The sequence below is a fragment of the Miniopterus schreibersii genome (genome assembly GCF_964146895.1).
Source record: "Miniopterus schreibersii genome assembly, chromosome: 6".
NCBI lineage: Eukaryota > Metazoa > Chordata > Mammalia > Chiroptera > Miniopteridae > Miniopterus > Miniopterus schreibersii.
This window is the reverse complement of record NC_138107.1, coordinates 59,780,362-59,803,869: the sequence shown is the minus strand read 5'-3', so window position 1 is coordinate 59,803,869 and position 23,508 is coordinate 59,780,362. Positions and strand designations below refer to the sequence as shown.

Here is a 23,508-nt window from a genome sequence, read left to right as displayed (position 1 = left end):
AACTTCAGTGTGAAAAATAGAGATTCTTTAAAGCTACCAGAAAGAAGAGATACATAACCTAGTAAAGAATGACGATAGGCTAGCAGGAGACTTCTCATCGGTAACAATAGAGGCCAGAGTAACTTCGTACCAGCTAAACTATCATTCAAGACAGAGCAAAATAAAGATACATAAGACTAAGGGAATTTACCACCCGCAGAACCTCATTAAGAGGATCGTTAAAGCATATTTTCAGCAAGGAAAAAAACTCTGAGGAAAGACATGGGGTAAAAAGTGATGAGTACAAATATGATATTCTTAAGATGTTTCTTAAATTATAAGCTGTAGAAATAACTACTCTTTAAAAGATTTAACTAAGGCAATACATAGTTATAATAAGATATCACTACTAAAATGACTAAAATAAAAAGACTGGCCATACCAAATGTTGGTGAGGATTGCAGAGTAGCTGGAACCCTCATACAGTGATGGTGGGAATGTAAAATGGAACAACCACTTTGGAAAACTGTCTGTTTCTTTAAAAGTGAACTCTACATCCACTATGCAACACATTCATTTATCTCCTAGATATTTGCTCAAGAGAATGAAAGCATAGGTCCACATGAAAACTTGTACATGAATGTCCATAGCAGTTTTATTTATAATAGCTGCTATTATAATAACACCATAACAAGAATGAATTCAAAATAATCTCCTAAATCAAAGAATTCAACCAAAGGAACACACAATGTGTGACTATATAAAATTCTAAAAAGTGTAAATTCATCTATACTGACAGAAAATAGACCAGCACTTGCCTTGGTAAAGGGGGAGGAGAAATGAGAAGAGAGAGATGACCAAGGTGCATGAGAAAATTTTCGGGCATTGTATCAATTTGTACCAGCAGGATTTTAATTTATAAGATGACTGAATGATGATACAGAGAGGCCAATGCCACTGAAAGAAGAATTTATTACTTACATTTACCAGGAGAAAGGGGCGCATGCCAAGCCACCCAGGGCCACATGGAGAAACACCAGGTTTGGTCAGGAGGCAGGAAGCCTAGGCCAGAGCTTTTCCTGATGCTTCCATGGAAAAGGCAAGACAAGGCAGAGAAACCAGCTGAGGGATGGCTAGTTTAAATAATTCCGGAGGGCTTTGGTGCATAGGGGCTGTTGCTGCTTATCTGGTCCCGGACCCGGGTTGATTTAGAGTAGGGGAAATATTGGCTTGTTGTATGGGAGATGAGAAGGGGAGTGGCCCAATTCACCATTTACCTGGGTTGATTGACACTGCAGAATGAGACTGAAGAATGCATCTTATTTTCAACCCCACGTCCAAATTCAGGCCTAGGACACTGAAAGAACTCTTAATAAAAGAGGAAAAACTTCTCTTCTGCATTATTTTGCAATGACTCTTGTTTCTAGTTTGCTGCCGGGACAGGCATTATAGATCATCTACATTTTTGAAGCAATCTCCGGAGGTTCTTCTATTTGCGTGAAGGGTGGTTTTACATAAAAAGAAGGCTCAGGCCCCAGGCTCACTTAGATCACAAGAGCTCTGAAGACATTGAAAGGCACTGAAAACCAGCAAACCACTGTCCCAGAGCTAGTGCCTACCGCTGAGCTCGTGCGGATTGTGCTTTGGTACAGCCGTCCTGGCAGGGACTCCTTCCTTAAGCCCTGTGGTCCTGGCTGCAGGGCTTGGGGGAAGAGGGGACCGTCACCAGTCTGAAGGAAGAGCTGGCTTTCTCTGATGTGCCCACAATGTCCTGAATTCTCACCATACCACCCTGATGTCACCATACCACAGCCTTTAGAGTTTCGTAAAATTGATTCCTGCACCGTCTCTCCCCTCCCACCAAATACACAGAAATTGTCTGTGTTTTTTCAGGGATCTCTCATACAGAACCCAGAATTGTCCCAAACTGGGCCCAGCAACATGCTGTCACCACACCTTAGCAGCTTTTGTGAATCTATCCCTAAAATATTTTTTGTAATGTAATTACAGTGTGTGTAGTAAAAAAAAAAAAAATTTTTATTTGGAGTCAGCAAATTTAGTCCAAATCCCTCTTTGTGGCCTACTATCGAGCTAACATTGAAAAAATTTCTTTACCTCTCTGACTTTTAGATTCGTACCCTATAATAGCATGGTAATGATTACAGTACTGACTTCTTCACAGACTATAGTTGCATTAAAGTGAGATAAAGAAAATGAAAATCATGCTGTGAACTGTAAAGTTTATAAAAATATAAGGTGCTATTAAACTGCTACTGAAAAGCTCCCTCCCACACCCTACAACCCAGCAAAACTGATTTTCCTGAGAATGGGGTCATAGAACATAGGCATCAATGGAAATACCTTACGTATTGTAGAATCCCATTCAATATATTATACTTCAAGAATAATCTTTAGTAATTACTGTTTATATAGTGCATTATAATGTGCTTTATAGTGTACATTATCTCTTTGATACTCACAATTATTCTGTGAGGTGGGCATTATTATTGCCATTCACAGATGTGGAAACTGAGCCAGAGAGCAATAAAATGGCTTGCCCAGCTCACACAGCAGCTCAGCCTGAGCCTCTCAAACCCTCCTAGGCCCTTTCAACTCCACCACGCTCTTCTTCAAAGTCGTCAGTAGTCTGTCACTTTATAGCCAGAATTTTCCAGAACACAGAGGGCTAATTGACTCAAGCTGTAAGAAGTAAGAAACTACTTTCTTAAATTGAGTTTTATACTTCTATTTCTGGAAACGTTTTGACCCTCCACACCCTGCCGTTGCCAAGATGAGAGGGATTCTGGTTTCAACTTTATCTATAGTTGTGCATAAATAAAGAGAGCTTTCAATAGCCAGCATCTCAGGGACTATCAGAAGAAAGCTAAGGGCTCGCTTTCTCTGCCAGGATCATCGTATATTATTAAACTGTAGAACACCCATTTTGAGCAACAGTTTCGTAAAAAAAAAATCAGTATCCAAATTCTATCACTCCTTCAAATTGCTAGTTATGGATAAAAAGTTACCAGATACATTTGAATTTTTTAATCACGCAAGCTGGGATTTATGATGCCCATTATTTGGGAGATAATGTGATACCCATTAGAGTTGATTAAGTCTGAACCCAGGATTTAGTGCCTATAGATTGCTGATCCTGTCTCGAGTTCACACAACAATCAATACCGAGGCTGAATAATGCTAACATTTAGACCTATCTTGGACTGTGAAGGTTTCTGTTTGTGATTTTAAAACAACGCCTTGGCATGAGAGCAAAACACCACTCTCAGGCTCCCCTGGGCTAAAGAATTTTCAGCAGATGGTGCTTCTGGTCTGACTTCCCGCTCTCAGCGTTCAGGCCTCTAGGTTACAAGTGAAGTAGTGCTCGTTTGATCGGTGGCAAGTAGGTGGCTCCTGCAGTCCTCTCTATCACTGTCCTCCTCAGTGCCGCGAAGAGCAAAAGCAGTGGAGTACACAGTAGCCCTTGCGTCTCAAAGCAAGGGGGAACCTGCAAAAACGAAACAAAGCCAAGGGGGGAAGCCGAAGACCCCATCCTTCATCTGCCGAGAACTATGTCTCGCCCTGCACGCAGAAAACCGGAATACCAAAAAATAGTAAGATCTTTTTATAAACATGTTCTCGAAGATACTTTATTCTACTTTAGAGGCAATGTTTTAAGTGATTTCTGATTTATTTTGAAAGGTGATGCTCTAAGTAGAGGGTTTCAGTGGAGCAAGGGAGTGTTTAGTGGACGGAATCATAAGTGACACCGAATCATAAGTGACACCTCTGGGAATAGTTACAATGATCTCACAGATACTGTAACAGAATAATTGATTCTATTCCATATTCCAGGGTCTTCTTTTCTGACTAGTTATGTCAACAAAAGTGTCAAATTTTTTCGTCTCTGACAGAAAATGTGAAAAGATTAAGCAATTCTTTGTATTTTCTACTTTAACTTCTTGTATTTCATATTTCATGAGATAGGAAATGAAATGCATAGAAAATAATTGATTATATATTACATTAAATGGTACTAGATCATCAGAAAACTTGGTATTAAAACATTGCCTTTAAAAGTACATTCCCTAGTCTTAAATGTAAGGGGTTATTATTGTAATTTGGTATGTGCTATTATCATTCCTATATTTTCCCAGGTCAGAGTTATTTTAAAAACTCAATTATTTGCAGATTAGATTTGTATATTTTTCTTCAATTCTCTCATAGTTTTAGGCATTCAGAAGTTATATATGTGTAAGCTCATCATTAAGTTTAAAGCTCTGTTAATTATTTCAGGAGACTAATGGGCTTTGCATAAAATTAAGTAATTTCAGCCATGGGTACTTAAAATTGTTTGACTAACCCAGGCACACCCCAGTTCGAAATTTCTACAGATGTCCCCTCTGACATTCCAGGATCTTGATTTATTTTTATGTGGGGCTCTCAAATGCCAAAAAATATTGTACATAGTTCATATTATACCTAAATCATTTGATAAAAAACACATATTTATCCTGGTATATCCAAACCCTCCTGAAATAGTTAATGGTGTTCTATTTTTCATATATGAAAAATGATGATTTTAAAAACTGATAAATTTACATTGACCTTTCTTACTGACAAGTTGTATGGATTTGAGTACAAATCCTTGAACTACTGGACAAGTAGTTTAAGGTTCATCCTTTGGCCATGAAGCATAATGGAGGAAACTGGCCTTTATGGGTAGTGCGCTTAAAACTCAGCTGGAAGTAAAATACAGTTAGTTGCCCACCCATCATAATAAGAGAGAGAGAGACAGAGAGAGAGGGAAGAAAAAGAAAATGCTATTATTTCAGCTTGGCCTTAATTATAAATGGGCACAATCCCGAGGCTATGGGATGCAGGTAGGGTATAATTTTATCTCCTTTTCAAATTCTATTGTTTTTTTGCTAGTGACAACCACCATGTTTTCACACACCCCCCCCCTTCTCTTCGCCTTTGCTTATTTCTATGATGTAATATTGGCACATAGCAGTAATTTATTTTCTGCTGTGGTTCCTTATATATTAAGCAGCTGTTTCATGTATCGGCATTTCTTGTGACTTATGATTAGGTTCTTAAAAAATTTAAATAATAACAAAATTAAAATTGAGTACATGATGACCGTTCCATGCTATGTTTAACAATATTTTTGTTCAGATCTCTTGCTTTACATTCTTTCTTTCCTGGTAGAAATATTAATGTATTTATTACTTTTTTATACCCGAATTGTATATATTAGTGTCCTTAATGTAATGCCAATTAATGTATATAATGTATATTCTACATACATTTACGACATTTTTATTTATATATTTTAATATAAATTATGTCTATATGTGCTATATAATATTTAGATTCTATCCATTTAAAACTTATTTAGTGATAATAAATATTCTATTGGATTAAAAAAATTGTCATGATATAAACTTATATGTGAGGGAGTAAGCATTGGTGGTATTGGGCCAATTTTGGAAATATTTGAATCAAAATTATATAACATTTTATAGAAGCCCCTTTGTTGAATAAATAATTTTATTGGTTTGTTGAGCTATTTCTGCCCATGATTAAAAAAGGAAATTAAACACATATTATCAGACCTTAGTTTTCCCTGCATGTTAGGCTATCTATCCAAGACACCGGGGCCTAGAGGTAAGGACATCTATTCTAACCTGGAACCCACATTTGACCTTCCATGAAAAGACAAATTAGGTACGAAATAAGGTTATTTTCAACAGAAGTTGATCCTTCCTACCTCCCTCTCCCACCCACCTCTACTCCAGGCACGCCTTCTGTTGTGCACCTCAGTGATAATTGCTGTGTGTGGAGGGGGGACCTGCAGTCTCAGGCTCCATCCTGGCTCTGCCAGCTGCTGGCTAGTTGGACAAGTCACTCATTCCTCCTGAGGCCCCATTCTCTCCTCTGCAGGACTGGGAGCATTGGAATAAAGTATCTCTAATATCCCTTTTTCTTCCTTAGATAGTATTCATGGTAGATGCAAAACAGAGATGTTTTAAAGTGGAATTACTACTCTTTGTGTTGTTTCCCATATTTTTCAACCTATCTGTTAAACCAAACCTAAATTATCCTCAGTTTTAGTTTTAATTTTTAATTCACTCTAAAAATAAGACATATTTTGGAGATCTTTAAGGAAAGTGCAAGCTCTCCTGTTTTTTGTTTGTTTGTTTTTATCTTTTCCTCCTAAGTATAAAGAAAAAACCCATAAATTTGCTGCTACGGTAAGATGCTTCCCGATGGGCTTCCTGGCAGATCTGGAGCCCTTTGGGGTTCTGCAGACTCATGAGAAGTCCCACCCAGTTATCCCTTCCAACTGAAACCATGGGCAGCATACACCAAAGGCCACTCTAGAGCAACAGGAATTTATACTAGCGATTAGTAGTTCTTCAGAAACTTTTTCCATGAGAATATGTTAAAAGTCATATGATACAAGCAAATGCATAGAAACGTGTTCTCATGTTAAGAAATTAATTTTATTTCACAGCTCTTCCCGCACCCCAACAATGTAGCCAAATATGGGTACAAGGGAGGGTGGAAAAGCGAACAATGATCGGGAAGGCTGCATCCAACTAAAAGACAGAGTAGTGTATTGTTTGTAACTGCCTGCAATGTGGGCCCATCCGTTTTTCTCCAGAACAAAGATCTCTTTGTCCTCACCTATGGAGCTCTGGTTGCCCAACTGTGCAAGGATTATGAAAAAGATGAAGATGTGAACAAGTATTTAGATAAAATGTAAGTATAGTCTTTCGCGCTTGTGGAATGTGCTTTGCTCCTCACCATCCTCTGCATTTTGCCCCCTCTAATGACTTCTCCTGCTCCATCGCCGGCTCTTCTCCTATTTCAGTAACATCTTAAGGCTAGACAAAATTGCTGCCGGCTGCCATTTGGGTTGTCATAAAGTATAAAGTAATTGTTAGGGACTTTTCCCCCATGAATATCAAGCATGGGATGTTCTCTTCTAAGTTGGAAATCATTTCTTTGCTAGTTGTTTCTAAGCAAGGGGTGTGGCAAAGCCGAAAATTTTCTTTTAACATGATGGGTCATCAAATTTGATTGTTTTCAGAAGCCTTTTGTTCTAACATAGCTCCTTCCACTATAAATATATGCTTACATAAGCATAGGCCATCTATGGAAGGATATGCAAAAGGCTGCTGCTGGGCCCTGGCCGGGTTGCTCATTGGTTGGAGCGGCCTCTGGGACACCAGAAGGGTGCGGGCTTGATCCCTGGTTGGGGCACACGTTTCTCTCTCTCTTCCCCACACTTTCTCTCATATCCTCGGGGGAGGATTTTTTTTTTTAAAAAAAGGCTGCTAATGGTAACTGCCTGAGAGAACTGGGAGATGGTGGATTATGGATTGAAGGCAGATTTACTTTTTCTTACTTACTGTTTGGATGCTTTTACCATTACTGTGCGTTAGTTAAAAATATACTAGAGAAACTCACTTCTTCCTTTTAAAATAAAGGTCATTCTACTTGTCTTCATTAATGGGGATTCCTTCTGCACAATCAGCCTTTAAATTTCTCAGAATAGTTACATTAGATTATTGCTCCATTATAAAATATCTGTCAACATTTTCTTTAGCCTCTTAATTATTAATCCTGAAAAGGGCTCTAACAAGGCAATGACTGAAAAACCTGTGCTAGTTAGAAGATTTAATTAGACAGGTTGAATAGGAAATTTAACCTAGTTGAGTTGAGCATTTTAGAGCTTTTAAAAAGGGTTCACTGTATTTTCAGTTGGAATACAGGAAAAAACCATAAAAGAATTATTAAAGATTTTTTTCTCTCAAACCCTTGGTTTTCTCCCTTTCTATATGGGTTTTTGTTGTTTTTTTCCTACTGGAAAGTTTTTCTTTCATTGTCCTGTGTATATTTTGATCCACATATCCTTTTTTCCCCATTTCTTCTTAATTAGTCAGGAGCTTCCTCAGCTAAACTGTCAGTAAAAGTGAGAGCTGTTTAAGCTATTTTATACTTAGGTCAGACTTAAGCATGTATAGCAGTTTCAGAAGTTACACCATTTTATTTAGCTTATGTTAAACTTGCATTGTTGTGTGAAACATCTGTAGAAAATGCACAAATTCACTTATCTGACAAAAAATATATAACTCTGGTTAGCTACTACTTGAGTGCACATTTTAACAACTATGAATGAAATGTTAGTTATAGAATAAATTTTGAGAGGCTGCTGAAAGGACTTGCCTTAAGAAAAACAATAATTCACATTTGGATATCTTTAATAGCTTCTGCTGAGAGCATCTTACATTTTTAATTTGATATATAAGTAAACAAAATACCTACTTTGCAGAAGCATACCCTTTGACCAAAGCAATATATATATATGTATGTATATATATTTATGCGGTATTAACCATAGCTTTCTGGTAGTTGTCTATGTACCTGTTGCTGTGAAATTAAAAGACCAGTTTTGTGTCAGTGGTTTGGCAAAGGCAGTCTTGTTCTTTTTATTTCCACCATTAAGGCCATGTTTCCTCAGCTAGATTGAAAGTCCTTAGGCCGATCTTGCTGAGGGCGTCCGCTAGCCATCCTAACCACATACTCAGATCACATCTCAATAAAATCCTTTCACAATCGTACCTCAAGTACTACTCAAGCTGTTCGTGGTGAGGTAAAGCTAATACAAATACTCTCTCCCAAGTCCCATAGATTCAGTTACCCTGAAATGAAAAATGAATTTTCTGAACTTGGCTTTTTTCTTTTCACCAAAATTCAGAGTTCTAACTATTGACATCTACACTGGCAACAAAAATTGATTTCTCCACTCCTCTCATTCCCCTCTGTCCAGAGCCCATCCCAGACATGCCTGTCCTCCTGTGATAACTCTGCTAAGACAAGAATGACATCCAGGGACCACACCTGGAGCAGACAGCGAGTTAGCTACTCCCTCATTCTGTTTCCATCAGCTCGCTTCTTTACCTTTAGTGTGCACCGTCAAGGTTGGGCCAGCCTCGCTCCTCACATTCCTTCGCTTGCAGACTAATCAATATTGCCTGGACATTTGCCCTCTTTCCTTTCTTCTTTCTTTCTCTTTATTCTCCCCTTCTTTCCCCCCTTCCCCCCTCCCTCCCCCTCCCTCCCTCCCTCCCTCCCTCCCTCCCTCCCTCCCTCCCTCCCTCCCTCCCTCCCTCCCTCCCTCCCTCCCTCCTTCCTTCCTTCTTTCCTTCCTTCCTTCCTGAGGAAGGGGAGAGAGGGAGAGAGAGAGAGAGAAACATGGATTTGCTGTTGCACTTATTTCTGCACTCACTGGTGGATTCTTGTATGTGCCCTGACCAGAGATTGAGCCCACAAGCTGGGTGTATCAGGACGACACTCTAACCGACTGAGCTCCCCAGCCGGGGCCTTGTTGCTCTTTCTATGGTCTGTGAGACAAGTAAGGAGCCCACTGCGAAACTGCTGTCTGATTTGTCACACTTGGGTTGGTTGTTATTCAGTTGTGGAGTGCTACCCAGATGAATCCATTCTTAAACACTGATAAACTTCCCTGGCTACTCAACTATTACTTCCAGACCACACTGTTTCCTTCCCCCACAGGGGATACGGCATTGGAACACGGCTGGTAGAAGACTTTTTGGCTCGATCTTGTGTGGGACGGTGCCACAGTTATTCAGAAATTACAGACATAATTGCCCAGGTAAGGGCATTTTTAGCTCTGTCAATATGTTTTGAAAATCTTGATTCATCCTGAGTTTGGTGGTTTTCTGCTCTGATGGAACAGGTTTCATCTGTATCCATTATGAGGTGCTAAGGGACAGGATTCCATCAAAGAGCATTTTATTTCAGCGCGGGGATAAAGCTATGGTGAACAGAGATAAATGCTTCCAGGCATTTAAACATCTATCGATTTTTCTGACCAAATGGTATGCGTCCCACACTGGGGGAAATGTTTTGAGAAGGTGAACAGAAGGGAAGTGTAATAAAGCAGCCTTATAACATACATGCCCCAGACCAATTTCTTTATGGAATCGTTTTCAGCACGTGGCAAGAGATAGTCTTTGGTTGTCTCAGAGAATATTGCTGTAGCCATTTCATTCCAGAAGCCATGCTTTCCCAAGAGAAAAAGAAAGCTTCCTATAAGTGTATGTGTTCTAAGAACTTTCACAGCCCTAATATATGAGACAACTTGGAATCATCTGGGACCAGCTCAAATTTCCGAGATGAGAGTGGGAAGTGCATCCTTACCCAGCGTTCCTTTAATCTACAGGCCCATGGTTATTAGCTGAGTGCTGTTCATTTGTGAGAGACCTAGAAAGTATGCATGGATATGAGATATTTATGAGGTCCAGGAATGCTGCCTCCAGATTCTCACACCTGACCCATTTAGTCAGTCTCATTCTTTTTTTCTCCTGTGACACTTGATATTGTCATACCTTGCAATACTGACTCTTCACGTGGGTGGCAATAATAATTCTACATAGCAGTTTGTGATTCTAAATGCAGTTTTACATATTTTTTGTCTTTCATCTCTACAGTATTCCTGTGAAGTAGGAAGAGTAGGAGTTCTTATCCCCATTTTCCAGATAAGAAAACTGAGTCTCAGAAAGAATATGATAAAGATTAAATACTAGTATATGTTTTAAAATGTGCAATAAAAAGAACAATCCAAATGAAAGATTTCCCCACTTATTGTTATTCTTACTTTCATTATTTCATGGTTAGTAAATCATGTGGTTGAAATTAAAATCTGGGTTTTCTAGTCCTATTGTAGTGGGTTTACCGTACCACTAAACAGGTTAATTTTTTTCTCTTTCCGTATTTGCAGACTATAACTAAGATCTTGAAGCAATAGTTTGAAAAATGAAATAATTTTCACTAAGCCAATTCTATGGACAATATTACAAGATTAGCTATTTTAATGGAAAGTAAATATTCACAATATATAAATGTAGATGACTGTGTCCTATTTCTGTAAGAAGTCCTACTGGGATTTTGGTAGGGATTGTACTAAACCTATAAATCACTTTGGGTCGTGCGAATATTTTAATCATGTTAAGTTATCTGGTCCATGAACACAGAATGTTGTTCCATTTGTTTGTGTCTAATTTCTCTCATCAGTGTTTTATAGTTTTCAATAGGTAGGTCTTTCACCTCCATAGTTAAGTTTATTTCTGGGTATTTTATCCTGTTTTGGTGCTTTTATAAATGAGATTGTTTTCTTAATTTCTTTTTTTGGATAATTTATTGTTAGTATGTAGAGACACAACTCATTTTTGTTTGTTGATTTTTGTATCCTGCAGCTTTTCTGAAATTATTTCTTAGTTTTAATAGTTTTTGTGTGTGTGTGGACTCTTTAGGATTTTCTACGTATCGTATCATTTGCAAAAAGATAGTTTTACATCTTTCTTTCTAATGTGGATGCCTTTTCTTTCTTTTTCTTGCCTAATTGATCTGGTTAGGACCCCCCAGTACTCTGCCGAGTACGAGTGCAGCTTTTAATTTTTCACCAGTGCACATAGCAATGGGGAAAGCATAATACCTTTAACAAATGGTTCTGGGAAAACCAGGTCTCCACATACAAAAAAATGGGCTTGGACCCTTATCTCATAGTACACACAAAAATCGACTCAAAATGGAGCCAAGCCTCCACTCTTACGCGAGATCCCTTCTTCTCAATGAAGAGAACATTTCCCCACCCTCACCCTTCTGCGCGGAGGGGCTGCCTCCTGGTCTTTGCGCTTTCCGTCAGAGGCCTGGCTTCCTCCCTCTGCCTAATTTTCCCTTCTCCAGCAAAATGTTCCTTCGCACGGGGGAATGGTGTCGCCGGGTGAGGAGCCTGTTAGCACAGATCAGGCCGGGTGTTAGTCATGCATCCCCCCACCGATGCTTTGCTCATAATTAGCAGCTTTATTGGAAGGTTCTGGCCTCCGGCAGCATTCTCCCTCATCCGCAGACGCTCCCCAGAGGGGCAGGTGTCAAACGTCAGGGGTTTGTAGAGAAGCGGGCGAGGTCGGAGGAGGCCCGCTGCGGGGCGCACGGCGGGGCCAGCGGTCGGAGGAGGCCCGCTGCGGGGCGCACGGCGGGGCCCGCGGTCGGAGGAGGCCCGCTGCGGGGCGCACGGCGGGGCCCGCGGTCGGAGGAGGCCCGCTGCGGGGCGCACGGCGGGGCCCGCGGTCGGAGGAGGCCCGCTGCGGGGCGCAGGGCGGGGCCAGCGGTCGGAGGAGGCCCGCTGCGGGGCGCAGGGCGGGGCCAGCGGCGCCCACGGCTGTGACTGTTCGCGTGGCCGCCCCCTCGACCACGCGCTGAGACCCGACGCCCCATCGCCTTTGGGAGAACTGCGCGTCCACGTGCCGTGGCTGCCGCAGAACTCACGGGCTCTGTGCTGGCTCCAGGGAGGAAAGAGAGGAAGCAGAGAACGAAGAAACCCAGGTCCAGATGAGTGGGAGTCATCTAAGAGCTCGTTAGTGGGAGGCCCCCGACACGGAGGAAGGGTCTCCTGACCTCACGGTCCCGCCTCTGCCCCGGGAGGGGACGCCCATGGACTTCAGGTACCACGGACACCCCTCTCGCTCTCCTCACGCTGCCTTTTCCAAGGGGAAGGTTACCCTGCATCGCTAAGCTGCGGACAGTTTTTCCGACAGGCTTTAGGCCTCAAATTGCACCATCTAGTGTTATAAAAGGAAATCCCATGACACAGGCCAAATCTTTGATCAAAAAGGTCTTTAGTCAGCCCTATATTTTATATAAAAAAGAGATGACAGGCTAATTCTAAAGTCACCTTCATGAAACATTAGAAGGTATCCATTTTTATTTATTTTACTTTTTGATTACAATTTACATTCAATATTATTTTCTTTCCGTTTCAGGTGTATGGCATAGTGGTTAGACAATCATATCCTTTACAAAGTGAGCCCCCCGATATTTCAGTTACCCACCTGGCACAAAGGTATTCATTTTTATTTTATTATTATTATTTTTAGGGTATTCATTTTTAAATTGTGATTTTATTATCTTCAAGCCTGCTTTTCGTGGTGATTGCCTCAAAGTACAACAACAAATTTTAAATAAGACATATAACTTAAACTGTTAGCATTGTAACATATTTTAAAACTTCAGTAATACAGAGATTTTTCTGAAGATAAGCTCAAAACAATGCCCACCTGTTACCTTACACAAGCTTCTCGAAATGGAGCATCTATTATTAGCCCCATTTTACTGATGATGTAATTGAGACTTAGATGACATCACTATGGGTACATAGAAAAGCCAGCCTATAATTTATTTCTTCTGACCTGATTCCAGTGTTTTTTGTTTTTTTTAAATCATTGTTTCTTTAAAATATACCTTTGAAGATTTTCTCCTACTATGGTCATTGTTTTGAGAAAAATGAAAATGTGCAGTTTGCAGTCAAGTTACCTTAGCTGCTTTTACTTGTAATAATGAGATACTGGGGAGTTTAACTATAATTTAACAGGAACAAAGCTGTTTTAGTTTGTTTTAAGGACAAGTAGAAAATACAATTATACCTCTCTCTGGTCTAAGGTTTAAAAAACACCTCCTTAGAAACATAAAAATATTTTTCATGGTTTCTAAACATATTTCTGATAAAGTTTGAATATTAGGAGAAGCTAATTAGAGAGAAACTTGATCATTAAAATCAAAACAATCATAAAGGTTAGGCTTGACATGAACTAGTATAATTTTGCCTTTTAAAAGCAATTTAAACACAAGGAGCTCTGATTCCCATCAGATTCAGAGCAATAGTCTAAGCAAATCCAGTGTAGTAGAGATGAAAAGAGTTCTCAGCCTGCTCAGCCACATTCCCTCTGTGTGACCCTGAGAAAGTCAGTTAGCCGGCTGAATCTGTTTCCTTACCAATCAGATGAGGCCTTTTTCAGCTGAATTTCCCCTGAATTTCAGGTATTGCTTTCTCTAGCTAAAATCTGGACACTGACCTATGATTATAAACAGCTGAGTGTCCTGGTTGTAGCTTCCAAAGTCTCCTCCAAAGTATTCATACTTCCTAGTTACTGACAGTGTTAGCAACTACTCAGCCTAGTACAGGCTCTGTTCATCAAAGCTGGGAAGCTTCTTACTGTCAGGCCAATGTCGTTTTGATGGTCATTCTGAGGGGCATAGAGGGACTTTTTAATTTTTTGGTATAAACATCACGTCATTCATTGGTATTGTCACAGTAGGGATGAAATTTTAAAATAGAGAAAAACACAATATAAAATATATTTAAAATATAAAAATACTTTTAAATTTTGAAATTCTGATCTTTAGATTAAAAAATCAGAACCCAATATATATGATTTTTTTTTTTTTTGGTGAGTGATATAAAATCAATGAAATAATTGAAAGGAAATGTTCATAAGAAGCAAAGGAAAGAAAATGCCTAAAATGGAGAAGGAGATCTATATGGCGAACGCTGTAAGCATGAACTCTAGAGCAAGATTTAGAAATATAATCCAGAGAGAAATTTCAACGGCAGAAGGATTTTTTTAAAACTGGGGGAATCATTTTTATTTATAAAGTTCTCCATTTAAGATTAGAGTTGAGTCTACACAGAAGGGTTCCAGCAAATCATACTGGTCATAATTATTTTGTCCTAATTCTTATATAAATGCACAAAACTCCATGGCTGAATTTATACAAGTTACTCAAATACTTAGAAACCTAAAACTCCCAATTCACCCTATAGTACTGGCAGCTCTATGGCCATAGAATTGCAATCTTTGTACAGGTTGGTACTCAGAAGCACTGATTTAATACCTCAACAGGGACATTCAAATCTGATTTGATTAGACATTTTCAGAGGGGTTTGCCTGTCTGGGAAGGAGAATCAGTGAGGTTCCAGTCATGAGACAGAAACCACACAATCATTTCAACAAACAAGGTTTAATATAAACAATTATTAACTATAGGTGGTTAGCTACTAAGAAAGAAAGAAAAAAAAAAATGCTAAAGAATACCCTAGCCCTGAGAAATAATACCCAAAGAAGGAACACATTTTGAAGGGAGTTCCTCACTCAAGGCTGGAATTCAAATGTCTTTGGAGAAGGTAAGACTGTAGCCCACGGAAGGTGGAAAAGGCCTCTGGCTTCCCAGACTGAGACTAGTGGGCAGAGAACTGTGGACCAAAACTGATCAGCAGGAAACCCTCACTGGAGTGTGAGTGGGCTGAGGCTGGGGGGAAGGAACCATGGGCTGGAAGGAGCAAGCTCCACAGTGAGAGCCGTGGGGTATCCTATGGCAGGGCCAGTCATTTCCAGCAGCAGTAAACCAAGAAAACACACGCTAGAGCTTGGGAAAGAATCGCCTTCCTTCTGTCTATCTCTACAGAAATGTCTACTGGCAAAGGAGAAATATTTGCAAGATCTACCTCCAACATTAGAAGCAAGGCAATGTTTGGAGTTGAGAGGCAATAATCCACCACCAATACAGAGGCCTGCGCCATTGGGGTTTTCATTTACATTTCTATGGCCATCTTTTATTTTGGTGGCCTCATGTTTGACCCCATCCAAACTGCTTGCGCACACAGGAACTAATCTCACGTCTAATTGCAACTCTAGAAGGCTGGTAGAAAGATGTGGCAAAGGAAGCCAGATTTTTTTCTTACCAGGGTGGTGTCAACTGCATGCAACTTAAGATGAAAAATAGACTGAAGAAGACAATTTTCAATGTGCAAACTTTCCTTCTGAAACAGGCTTTCTGTTAAACACTGAAATTTATTAAATGTAGCCACTGCCTCTTTTTCTACTTATGTCTCTATTACCAAATCTATGTTCTCTGTCTCCCATGGCTATAAAATCTACTCTATTTTATTACTGTTACAAGTGCTATTAAACAACATTATGGTGAAGGACCCCATAATACAGCTGGCTGGCTAATACCTTGTACTCTCTTCCTTGGAATTCCAAAGAAGTGAGATGCAAGGCAAATGGCAGGTTGGCACTTAAGGTACCAGCCAGTGTTGAGACTTGGAGCTTAGTCTTACAGCCTGTGTAATGGTCTTAATAGGTTTTAAATCAATGAGGTCCACTCTCTGAAATCGTCGTAGGTCTTAATGTGAAACTTAGTTTGCACTGTAGGAGACAGGAATTGCAATGTCAAGGTGCATAAGAGAACATGTCTGAGCAACCTTGGAAAGGTAAGGGAATTCACAATTGACCTTCCTTAGAACATCTTTATTATGAACATAGAGCAACATTAAGTCTGCATTTTAGTTTAATGTTTTAATCAGTCTGTAAAATACACTTTTATTGTGCTTTGTGCTTGTTAATCTTCCAAAAATTTGCTGGTGAGCAGCTTTTTTTGTATATATTTCTATTCCCAATCAAAGTAGAGGAAAAGTGTTTTACAAAGAATGGAATAGTACAGAGTTTTATTGAGTCATGGTAATGAACACAAACTTTGATTTGATACTTTTTTGCATTTATCCATTAAAGTTAGCTTTCATTTCTGGGAAATTTCATTTCCCCATCACATCTGTAAGCTTTTCAAAGGGAAGAATAATTCCAGGCATTCTTAGGGTTTGGCCCACAGTGGCAAACCAGAACACCATAGGCATATGTTACAGATTACTCAAGTGAATTTAGAAAATTTTAAAGAAATCACAGATCTACACACTGTTGCTTCTCCTGTTTTTTCCAGAAGAGGGCAGTAGACCATATTCATCTCCAAATTATACTCCTACTTCTTCCACTCCCACTTTAACTCCCACCACGAGCAGCCTCCTTATTTCAAGCAATATTTACTCCATTAAAAATCCGGACATGTCTGGTTGCTCACAGTAACAAATCCGCAATAACAACATTTGAACAGCAATAGAATTCTGGACAGGAAAGTATCTGATTCTTATTAAATAATAGACAATGAATTCATCTTGATATTTTATTGAAATCTTTTTCCCCCCCACTATTTATATGATTGTAGAAAGTTTCAGGAGGGGCGGGAGATTCATTCTTGCTACACGGAAGTCAACTGTGATTACAAAATTCAAGAATTAAATAGGTAATCAAATTACTAGATATTACAGTTCCCTTAACCTAATAGGCATAAATCTCTTCCAGTTTATTATAAGGCTAAATAGAAATGCAATTATACCTCTCTCTCTCCTAAGATCTAAAAAAATCTTCTTAGTTGCACAACAATATATTTTATGTGAAAGGTTAAGGTCGGTGGTACGTGGGCAGGCTAAATAGCATCTCAGACGATGCATAAAGAAAATACTGAATTTATTTATGGAAAAGAGAGTGGGGATATCCAAAGGGAAGGGGTACACAGCACTGAGTCAAAGGGTATTGAGTCCATGATGGCAGTAAAAATATATTTAGGATGGTGAAACAGGTAGATGCATGGAAGAAGTAACAGGAGAGCCTAGGCTGGGCTGCTTCAGGGGCCTTGGAGACAGGTTCAGGGGTAAGCCCAGGGCGAGCTGCCACTGCCCATTGCTTTTTGGGTTGGAAGTCTCCTGGGGTCCCCTCAGAGGGAAGAAGTGGGATGGAGATGGCGCACCAGAGGAGCACTCACTGGGTCCTTTGTCCTGAGCATATTTATCTCTTTCTTATAGGTGGAACTCTTAGGGTAGGTCTCAGGGGAGGGTCTCAATAGAATATGTATCAGCTTTCCAGGTGGCTCTTTCAGGGTCCTGGTCTCCACTGATTGGTCGGTGCCAGGGCAGGGGGCCGTTACTCAATGTAGCTGGTCCAGAGGCAGCCACAGCACCACTTGTCTGGTTTAGCTGCTTTTCTGGGCCTGGAGCTGAAATACAACTGAGGCCTAGATGTTATCTTTAGGGAGGAAAAGGCCTGGGGGAGAATGCTGGGGGAGCATGAGCAGTGATATGCTGGGGGAGAATAGGTTACCCTGGGGACAAGGCCCTTGTTTTCCCAGTTTTGCCCCTTGCTGGGCATCCAGGGCTTCTGCTCTAGTGAATCTCATTACCTGGGTTTCTGAACCAGGGTTTCTGTACCTGTCCCATTTAACATTATGTTTTTCAAACATATTTATAGTAAGTTTTATTAAGAGAAGCTAATTAGAGATAAAATTAATTATTTCCATTTATTATGGAAAATATTTGAAATGTAGCCTAAAATCCACCATGGAGCCAAATTGTATTAGCTAGACTCCTTTAGGTTGCTGGTCTTTGGGTTATGTCAGGTAATAGGGGTTTATTGTAAGGACATCCTGGGACACAATAGCTAAGCCTCACGAGGAACAGAAATTAGAGAACCCTTCGGTCTATCATGTCGTCTCAGGAGCAGGCATTTGCAATTTCCTACCTACGTCAGTCCTCTGCCATTTTGGTGACTCAGCTATTCTCTGCTTATTTTGCTCTTGCAACTACTTACCAATATTTTTTTAAAATAATTTTTAAAAAATTTTCAATTACAGTTGACATACAATATATTAGTTTCAGGTATAGAACATGGTGATTAGACAAAGTGATCAGTCTAATACCCGTCTGACACCATAATATCGTACATAGTTATTTCAATGTTATATTCTCTACGCTGTTCTGACATCTCTGTGGTACTGTTTTTATCACTGGCAATTTGTATATTTAATCTCTTCCACTTTCTATTCTTCTCTCTACCTCAGTGCTTCATCACCTTACAGTGTGTGCTGCCTCATGGCTTCCGCTTCCTCTCTTTTCCCCACGTATCTTTTGTCTTCTGCCCAGTCACCCAAACTATGACTCTCTCTGTGTTTCATATTCAAAGTCCCAAAAAGAGAGGCTCTGCTAACCTGCCCAGTCAATCAGTAGCCCTCTGCTGGGCAGAGTTTTCATGCCAGGCCAGTAGCCAAACTATGGACTGATCGCCCCGGCTCTCAAATGCCCATTCTAGTCTGTTAACTGTGGCCGGAGCAGCTGGATAGTGAGGCACAGAAATGGCCATCATAGGAAAGCCCTCAGGAAGGAGGCTTGGGTTTGAAAAACATTCCGAGATTTTCTAAAACAGGGCAAAGTAATTGTTACAGACCTTGTTCTTTCTGTCTGGAAAATTAGTAACAGAAATGTGTGAGTCTTGCTTTACTTGTGAGCTCTCTGCTCACATTATTTATTTTACTGATGCTGGTGTTTGTTTTCCTTTGCCCCAGAGGTAGAATTTCTGCATACAACATGTAGCAGGCTTCATTTTCCATGCTAACTATAAGGTATTGAAGTAGAAAGAGCTGTCTTTGCTATGCATATTTCAGGTAATAATCAAGTAAGCAAATCTTTCATAAAACATGTTTCTACTAGGAAGCATTGCAAGGGAAACTCAGTGTTAGTAGAAAGCAAATATTTTAGACCATCAGCAAGAGTAAACTCGGAGAGATGCTTTGGTAGAAGGGAGATAACCAAATTCTCCTAGAAAAAATGATGTTGTACTGCAATATTATGTTTTAGGTTTTCTTTTGGATTTCTTATAGAACCAATCAGAAAAGTTTGCTCTGCTTCTCTAATCCAATGGGACTTTTGCTTTTGTTTCCCTTTTTCTAAATCTTTTTCAGTCTTTTCTCTTGGCATTCTGTGTTTTTTTCAAAGACTGTTACCAGAGATGACCTGATTTTTTTATGTGACTAGGAAACCTGCCCAGGTGACATGAACTTGAACAAAGCCATTCAAGTCAGGGACATCAGCACATCTTAGGTCTTTTTCTTTCTCTTGAAAACAAAACAAACAGTTTTGTTCCTTATGATTCTGTAGTTTATTTTCCCTCCTTTCTTTTTCTCTGATTATATTTGGCTCTTTTCGTTTCCCAAACAATGTACACTTTTAAAAATAAATACTTTCCCTAAAAATCACTATATTTCACAATTCTGAGTAGAAGCCTAAATGCAGTGCACCCAGCACAATACACAACACTTGGATTCTGTTGACAACATAATTCTATGCACAAAATGGGAGGCATTTTTCTGTCTTTTTGTTATGATAGAAGTGGAGTTCTTGGGGTGCCACAGGGAAAATAATTTTCTGAGGCCCCCATGGGGGGATGAGGCATCTTGACAAGCCTTGTTGATGATGTAAGATTAAAGCGGTTCCCTTCCAAGGCCCTCCTCCCTCGATCTCACCTTGGAAAAAGTCCAATCTTTTCTTCAGCAGAACTAGAATTAAAGCCTCTGCCCAGTTTCCACTCCATTTCAAAGCACAGTGCAGTCCAGCGCCTGGCTAGCTTCGCTTGTGTTCCCAGCTACAGTCCATTCATTGCATGTAGGATCCGCATGGCCATGGGCCATATGACCGCTAAGGCCACATGGCTACGGAGGGGAGATGGGCGAGCGTGGGTCACAGAGCAAGCGAGAAACAGGAGTGCAACAGAGTAGGAGCACGAGAGAGAGACTTTCTTTGGGGATTTTAACCTTCCAAGGTTTCACACGCTTGCAGTGCCCTCCTAGCCAGTGATCTTTCTCCCGGGTTAGACCTTCCCTGCATCACCCTGACTTCACTGTGCGTGTGTCCATTTCCCCCTCTCCTTGATTCCTTCTCCCGGGATCTGCAGAGAACTGACCAGTGGTTCCCCGGGGAGCATGATGCTACAGCTGCCTGGTGAAGCTGCCCAGAGGACCATGCTTATCATGTCTGGTCTCCCCTTTGCTTTCTTGCTATTAGTAGTAATAACTAGCTAACTGTGATGATAACACTTTGAATGATCTTTCTTTTACCAGATGAAAATTTAAATCTCAATTTTAAAGTTGCCTTTCACCTGCACCCAGCCCCATGCACACACACACACACACAGGCACACACACACACACACACTCTTCCCTTGTAAACACAATTTACTTTAAGGAATAGATTAATAAATACAGCCTGAATGTGACAACATTGAGGGAGACCTGGAACCTTTTCATTACCAGGCAATTTCTGCCCTGTGTTAAAATCTCCACTAACGTGGAACTGTTTGTTGCTGATGATTCTCTAACACTGCTTTCACCTCATCGAGGCTGGGAGTACATCACTGCCATGCCGAGCTGTCAGCATCTGCAGGTGATCATGTGCCCTGGCTCTGCCTTCACCTTCTGGGACATGGAGAGGAGTTCTGCACCCCTCACATAGATACTAATGGAGGGCAACTTCCACTCTGCTCTAATCTACCCCACCTCAGGCAACTCAGTGCTGTACCCAAGATACCTGCCAGAAAATCCCTGCAGTTCAGGGTGGGAAGTGGAGAGAGGGTTCAGGGTGACTACCACTTGGTCACCTACATCAGACAGCCAGCAGTTGTGGCTCTGTTAGTTACAAAGGTCCCCCAATCCTAAAATGTATAGCATCTTCCCACTGTTTTGTAGGAGAATAATTTGTAAATAGATGTTTGAGAATTATTGTATGTTCCTCCCACCCCCACCCAAAAGATGGAAATGGGAATCTGAGGTACTAAAATGGTCGAATCCTTAGAGTCTAGGGTGGATTTGGGAGTCAGGCATTTCTAACCATGTGCTGCCTGCAGAGAGTTGAAGGGGTAGGAAGAAACCAAGTGAAAAGCTCAGCCATTCATCTGAAGGGTCTTGGCAGACCTGTAAATGCAGGTTCCCAACCAACAGAGAGTAGCAACGTGAGCAAGTCTCAAAGGGCAGTTCTCAGCACAGAGGGGGCAGGGTTAAAGGGCGGTCAGTACCTCATTCTCAACAGCTTCCCAGGATGACTGCTTTCTTTAATCCCTCAACTGAACAATGGAAGCTAATCAGATTAAGCCTAAAATAGAACATTTCCCTTTGCTATTAATTACTGTTTTTCAAAGTTTAACTCACAATTTAGTGGTCGGAGCCTATTGAACTTTTTCCACATTTTCCAACATGTGATATTAAAATAAGTGGGAGCCCTTGATAAGCAGGGATTGAATTCCATGGAAGTCACAGTACAACACCACACAGCATTCCAGAGAAGCTGGCATCAAGCTAGCTGAATGTCAGGCCAGTTTGCTACTGAGTGGCATTTTTTTAGCAAGGAATAAAAGAGTGGAAAATTAAAAGGAAAGAAAAATCTTTTATAGTTATAAAATCCTCAATATTTAAAAAATGATGAATATTAATAGCAAAAGTAATTTATAAAATATTTTGAGAATTCTTACCATTTGGGCCAAAAATATGCCAGGTAGATTATTAAAAATAAGAAACTTGTTTAAACAAACATAACCATGTAGGCTTCATTTTCCCCTCTGAGTAGGCAAGACATGCCTCATATAAACACCCCCACACTGGAACTCTTCCCCACTGTACCCCTCGGAGGGGTGAAAGAAGAAAAGTGTAGGAAGTTTTCTTTTGCAGAGAAGCACGTACGCATAGCCACAGGATCTGCGAAACTTGCAGACTGATTGGGTCTAACCCAACAGATCACATCAGTTACTTATGGCAGAGTTCTATTACGAAGGCAAGGCAGCTGCGGAAAATTACCCTTAGACTTTTTTTTTCCAAGGAATTTAAAAAAAAAATTATTTTTAATATATCTTTATTGATTTCAGAGAGAGGAAGGGAGGGAGATGAAGAGATAGAAACGTCAATGATGAAAGAGTTGTCATTGATCAGCTGCCTCCTGCATGCCCCTGACTGGGGATCGAGCCCACAACCTGGACATGTGCCCTGACCGGGAATCAAATCTCGATCTCCTGGATCCCAGGTCAATGCTCACCCACTGAGCCACATCCAGCTGGGCACCCTTAGACTTTTATTATGACTACATTTCTGTAACATTAGTTTTCCTCTAGTCACAGAGAAGTGCCTCTGAAGGTTCCAGTCTCAGTAACTTCTACCACTGCAGATTCTTGGTTTCATTTCCATTGCTTAATTTATTTGGATGAAACTCATGAGAGACTGACTTACAAAACAAATCTAAGTGTGTGGATTTGTTGATAAAAGAATGTTTAGCTTATAGCAAAGTCTTATAAGAGCTTATCTGAGCCAAATTCTGAGGATATGCCTGGGAACAAAATCTCCATGGACTGAGAAAATGCTCCGGAGAATGGCAGTTTTGCCGCTTATTTTATATGTTAGAACCAAAGGAGACGTAAGGAGGGTTACATGAAATTCATTGGTGGTAGACTAAGGAGGCAGGAGGAAAGCAAAGCAGGGACATCTCTGAGATTGGATGAAAAGCGCAATGGAGAAACACATACTTCTTTTATATTGATGGGTACAGGATAGTTAATAATTGACACTCACAGCTCATAGAGGTGGTATGCAGGGAACAAGAGAATCATGAGAGGTTCTGTGGTCTGGTGCTCTGGTAGCTGCAGTTGTGCTTTCGAGGGAAAGGAAATGAAAATTACTCTGAAATTTCAAAGGTATATTACCCTAGATGCATAAGAATAATGGACAGAACTCACTTAAGGTCAAGACTGACCTTTGCTAAGGAAGCTGTAGACCTGGGATGTGACTTCTTGCTCTGACCCTCCCAGTTAGGAATTTGTGATCAGACCATCCTGTGTGGTTACTTTTGGTTGCTGAGCTTCTCAGGCCTGTCATTTGCCCCCACTCCAGCTTGTCAGTTTTATTATATAGCCCCTTTTTCATTCACAGATTAAAAATAGCAATAGCCTTGGGAGCATTTCACTA

General features: G+C 40.4%; 1 protein-coding gene across 1 annotated transcript in view; it reads left to right on the top strand.

The window, feature by feature from the left end:
* Positions 1–3,548: 3,548 nt before the first annotated feature.
* Positions 3,549–23,508, top strand: part of TRAPPC3L (trafficking protein particle complex subunit 3L) — a gene marked incomplete at its 5' end in the record, with an annotated part of 39,567 nt that continues 19,607 nt past the window's right edge. Inside the window, 3 exons of the mRNA XM_081140256.1 lie at positions 3,549–3,590; positions 6,647–6,744; positions 9,565–9,664. Coding sequence (XP_080996382.1) covers positions 3,549–3,590; positions 6,647–6,744; positions 9,565–9,664 — 240 coding nt within the window. The remainder of the gene's footprint in view (positions 3,591–6,646; positions 6,745–9,564; positions 9,665–23,508) is intronic.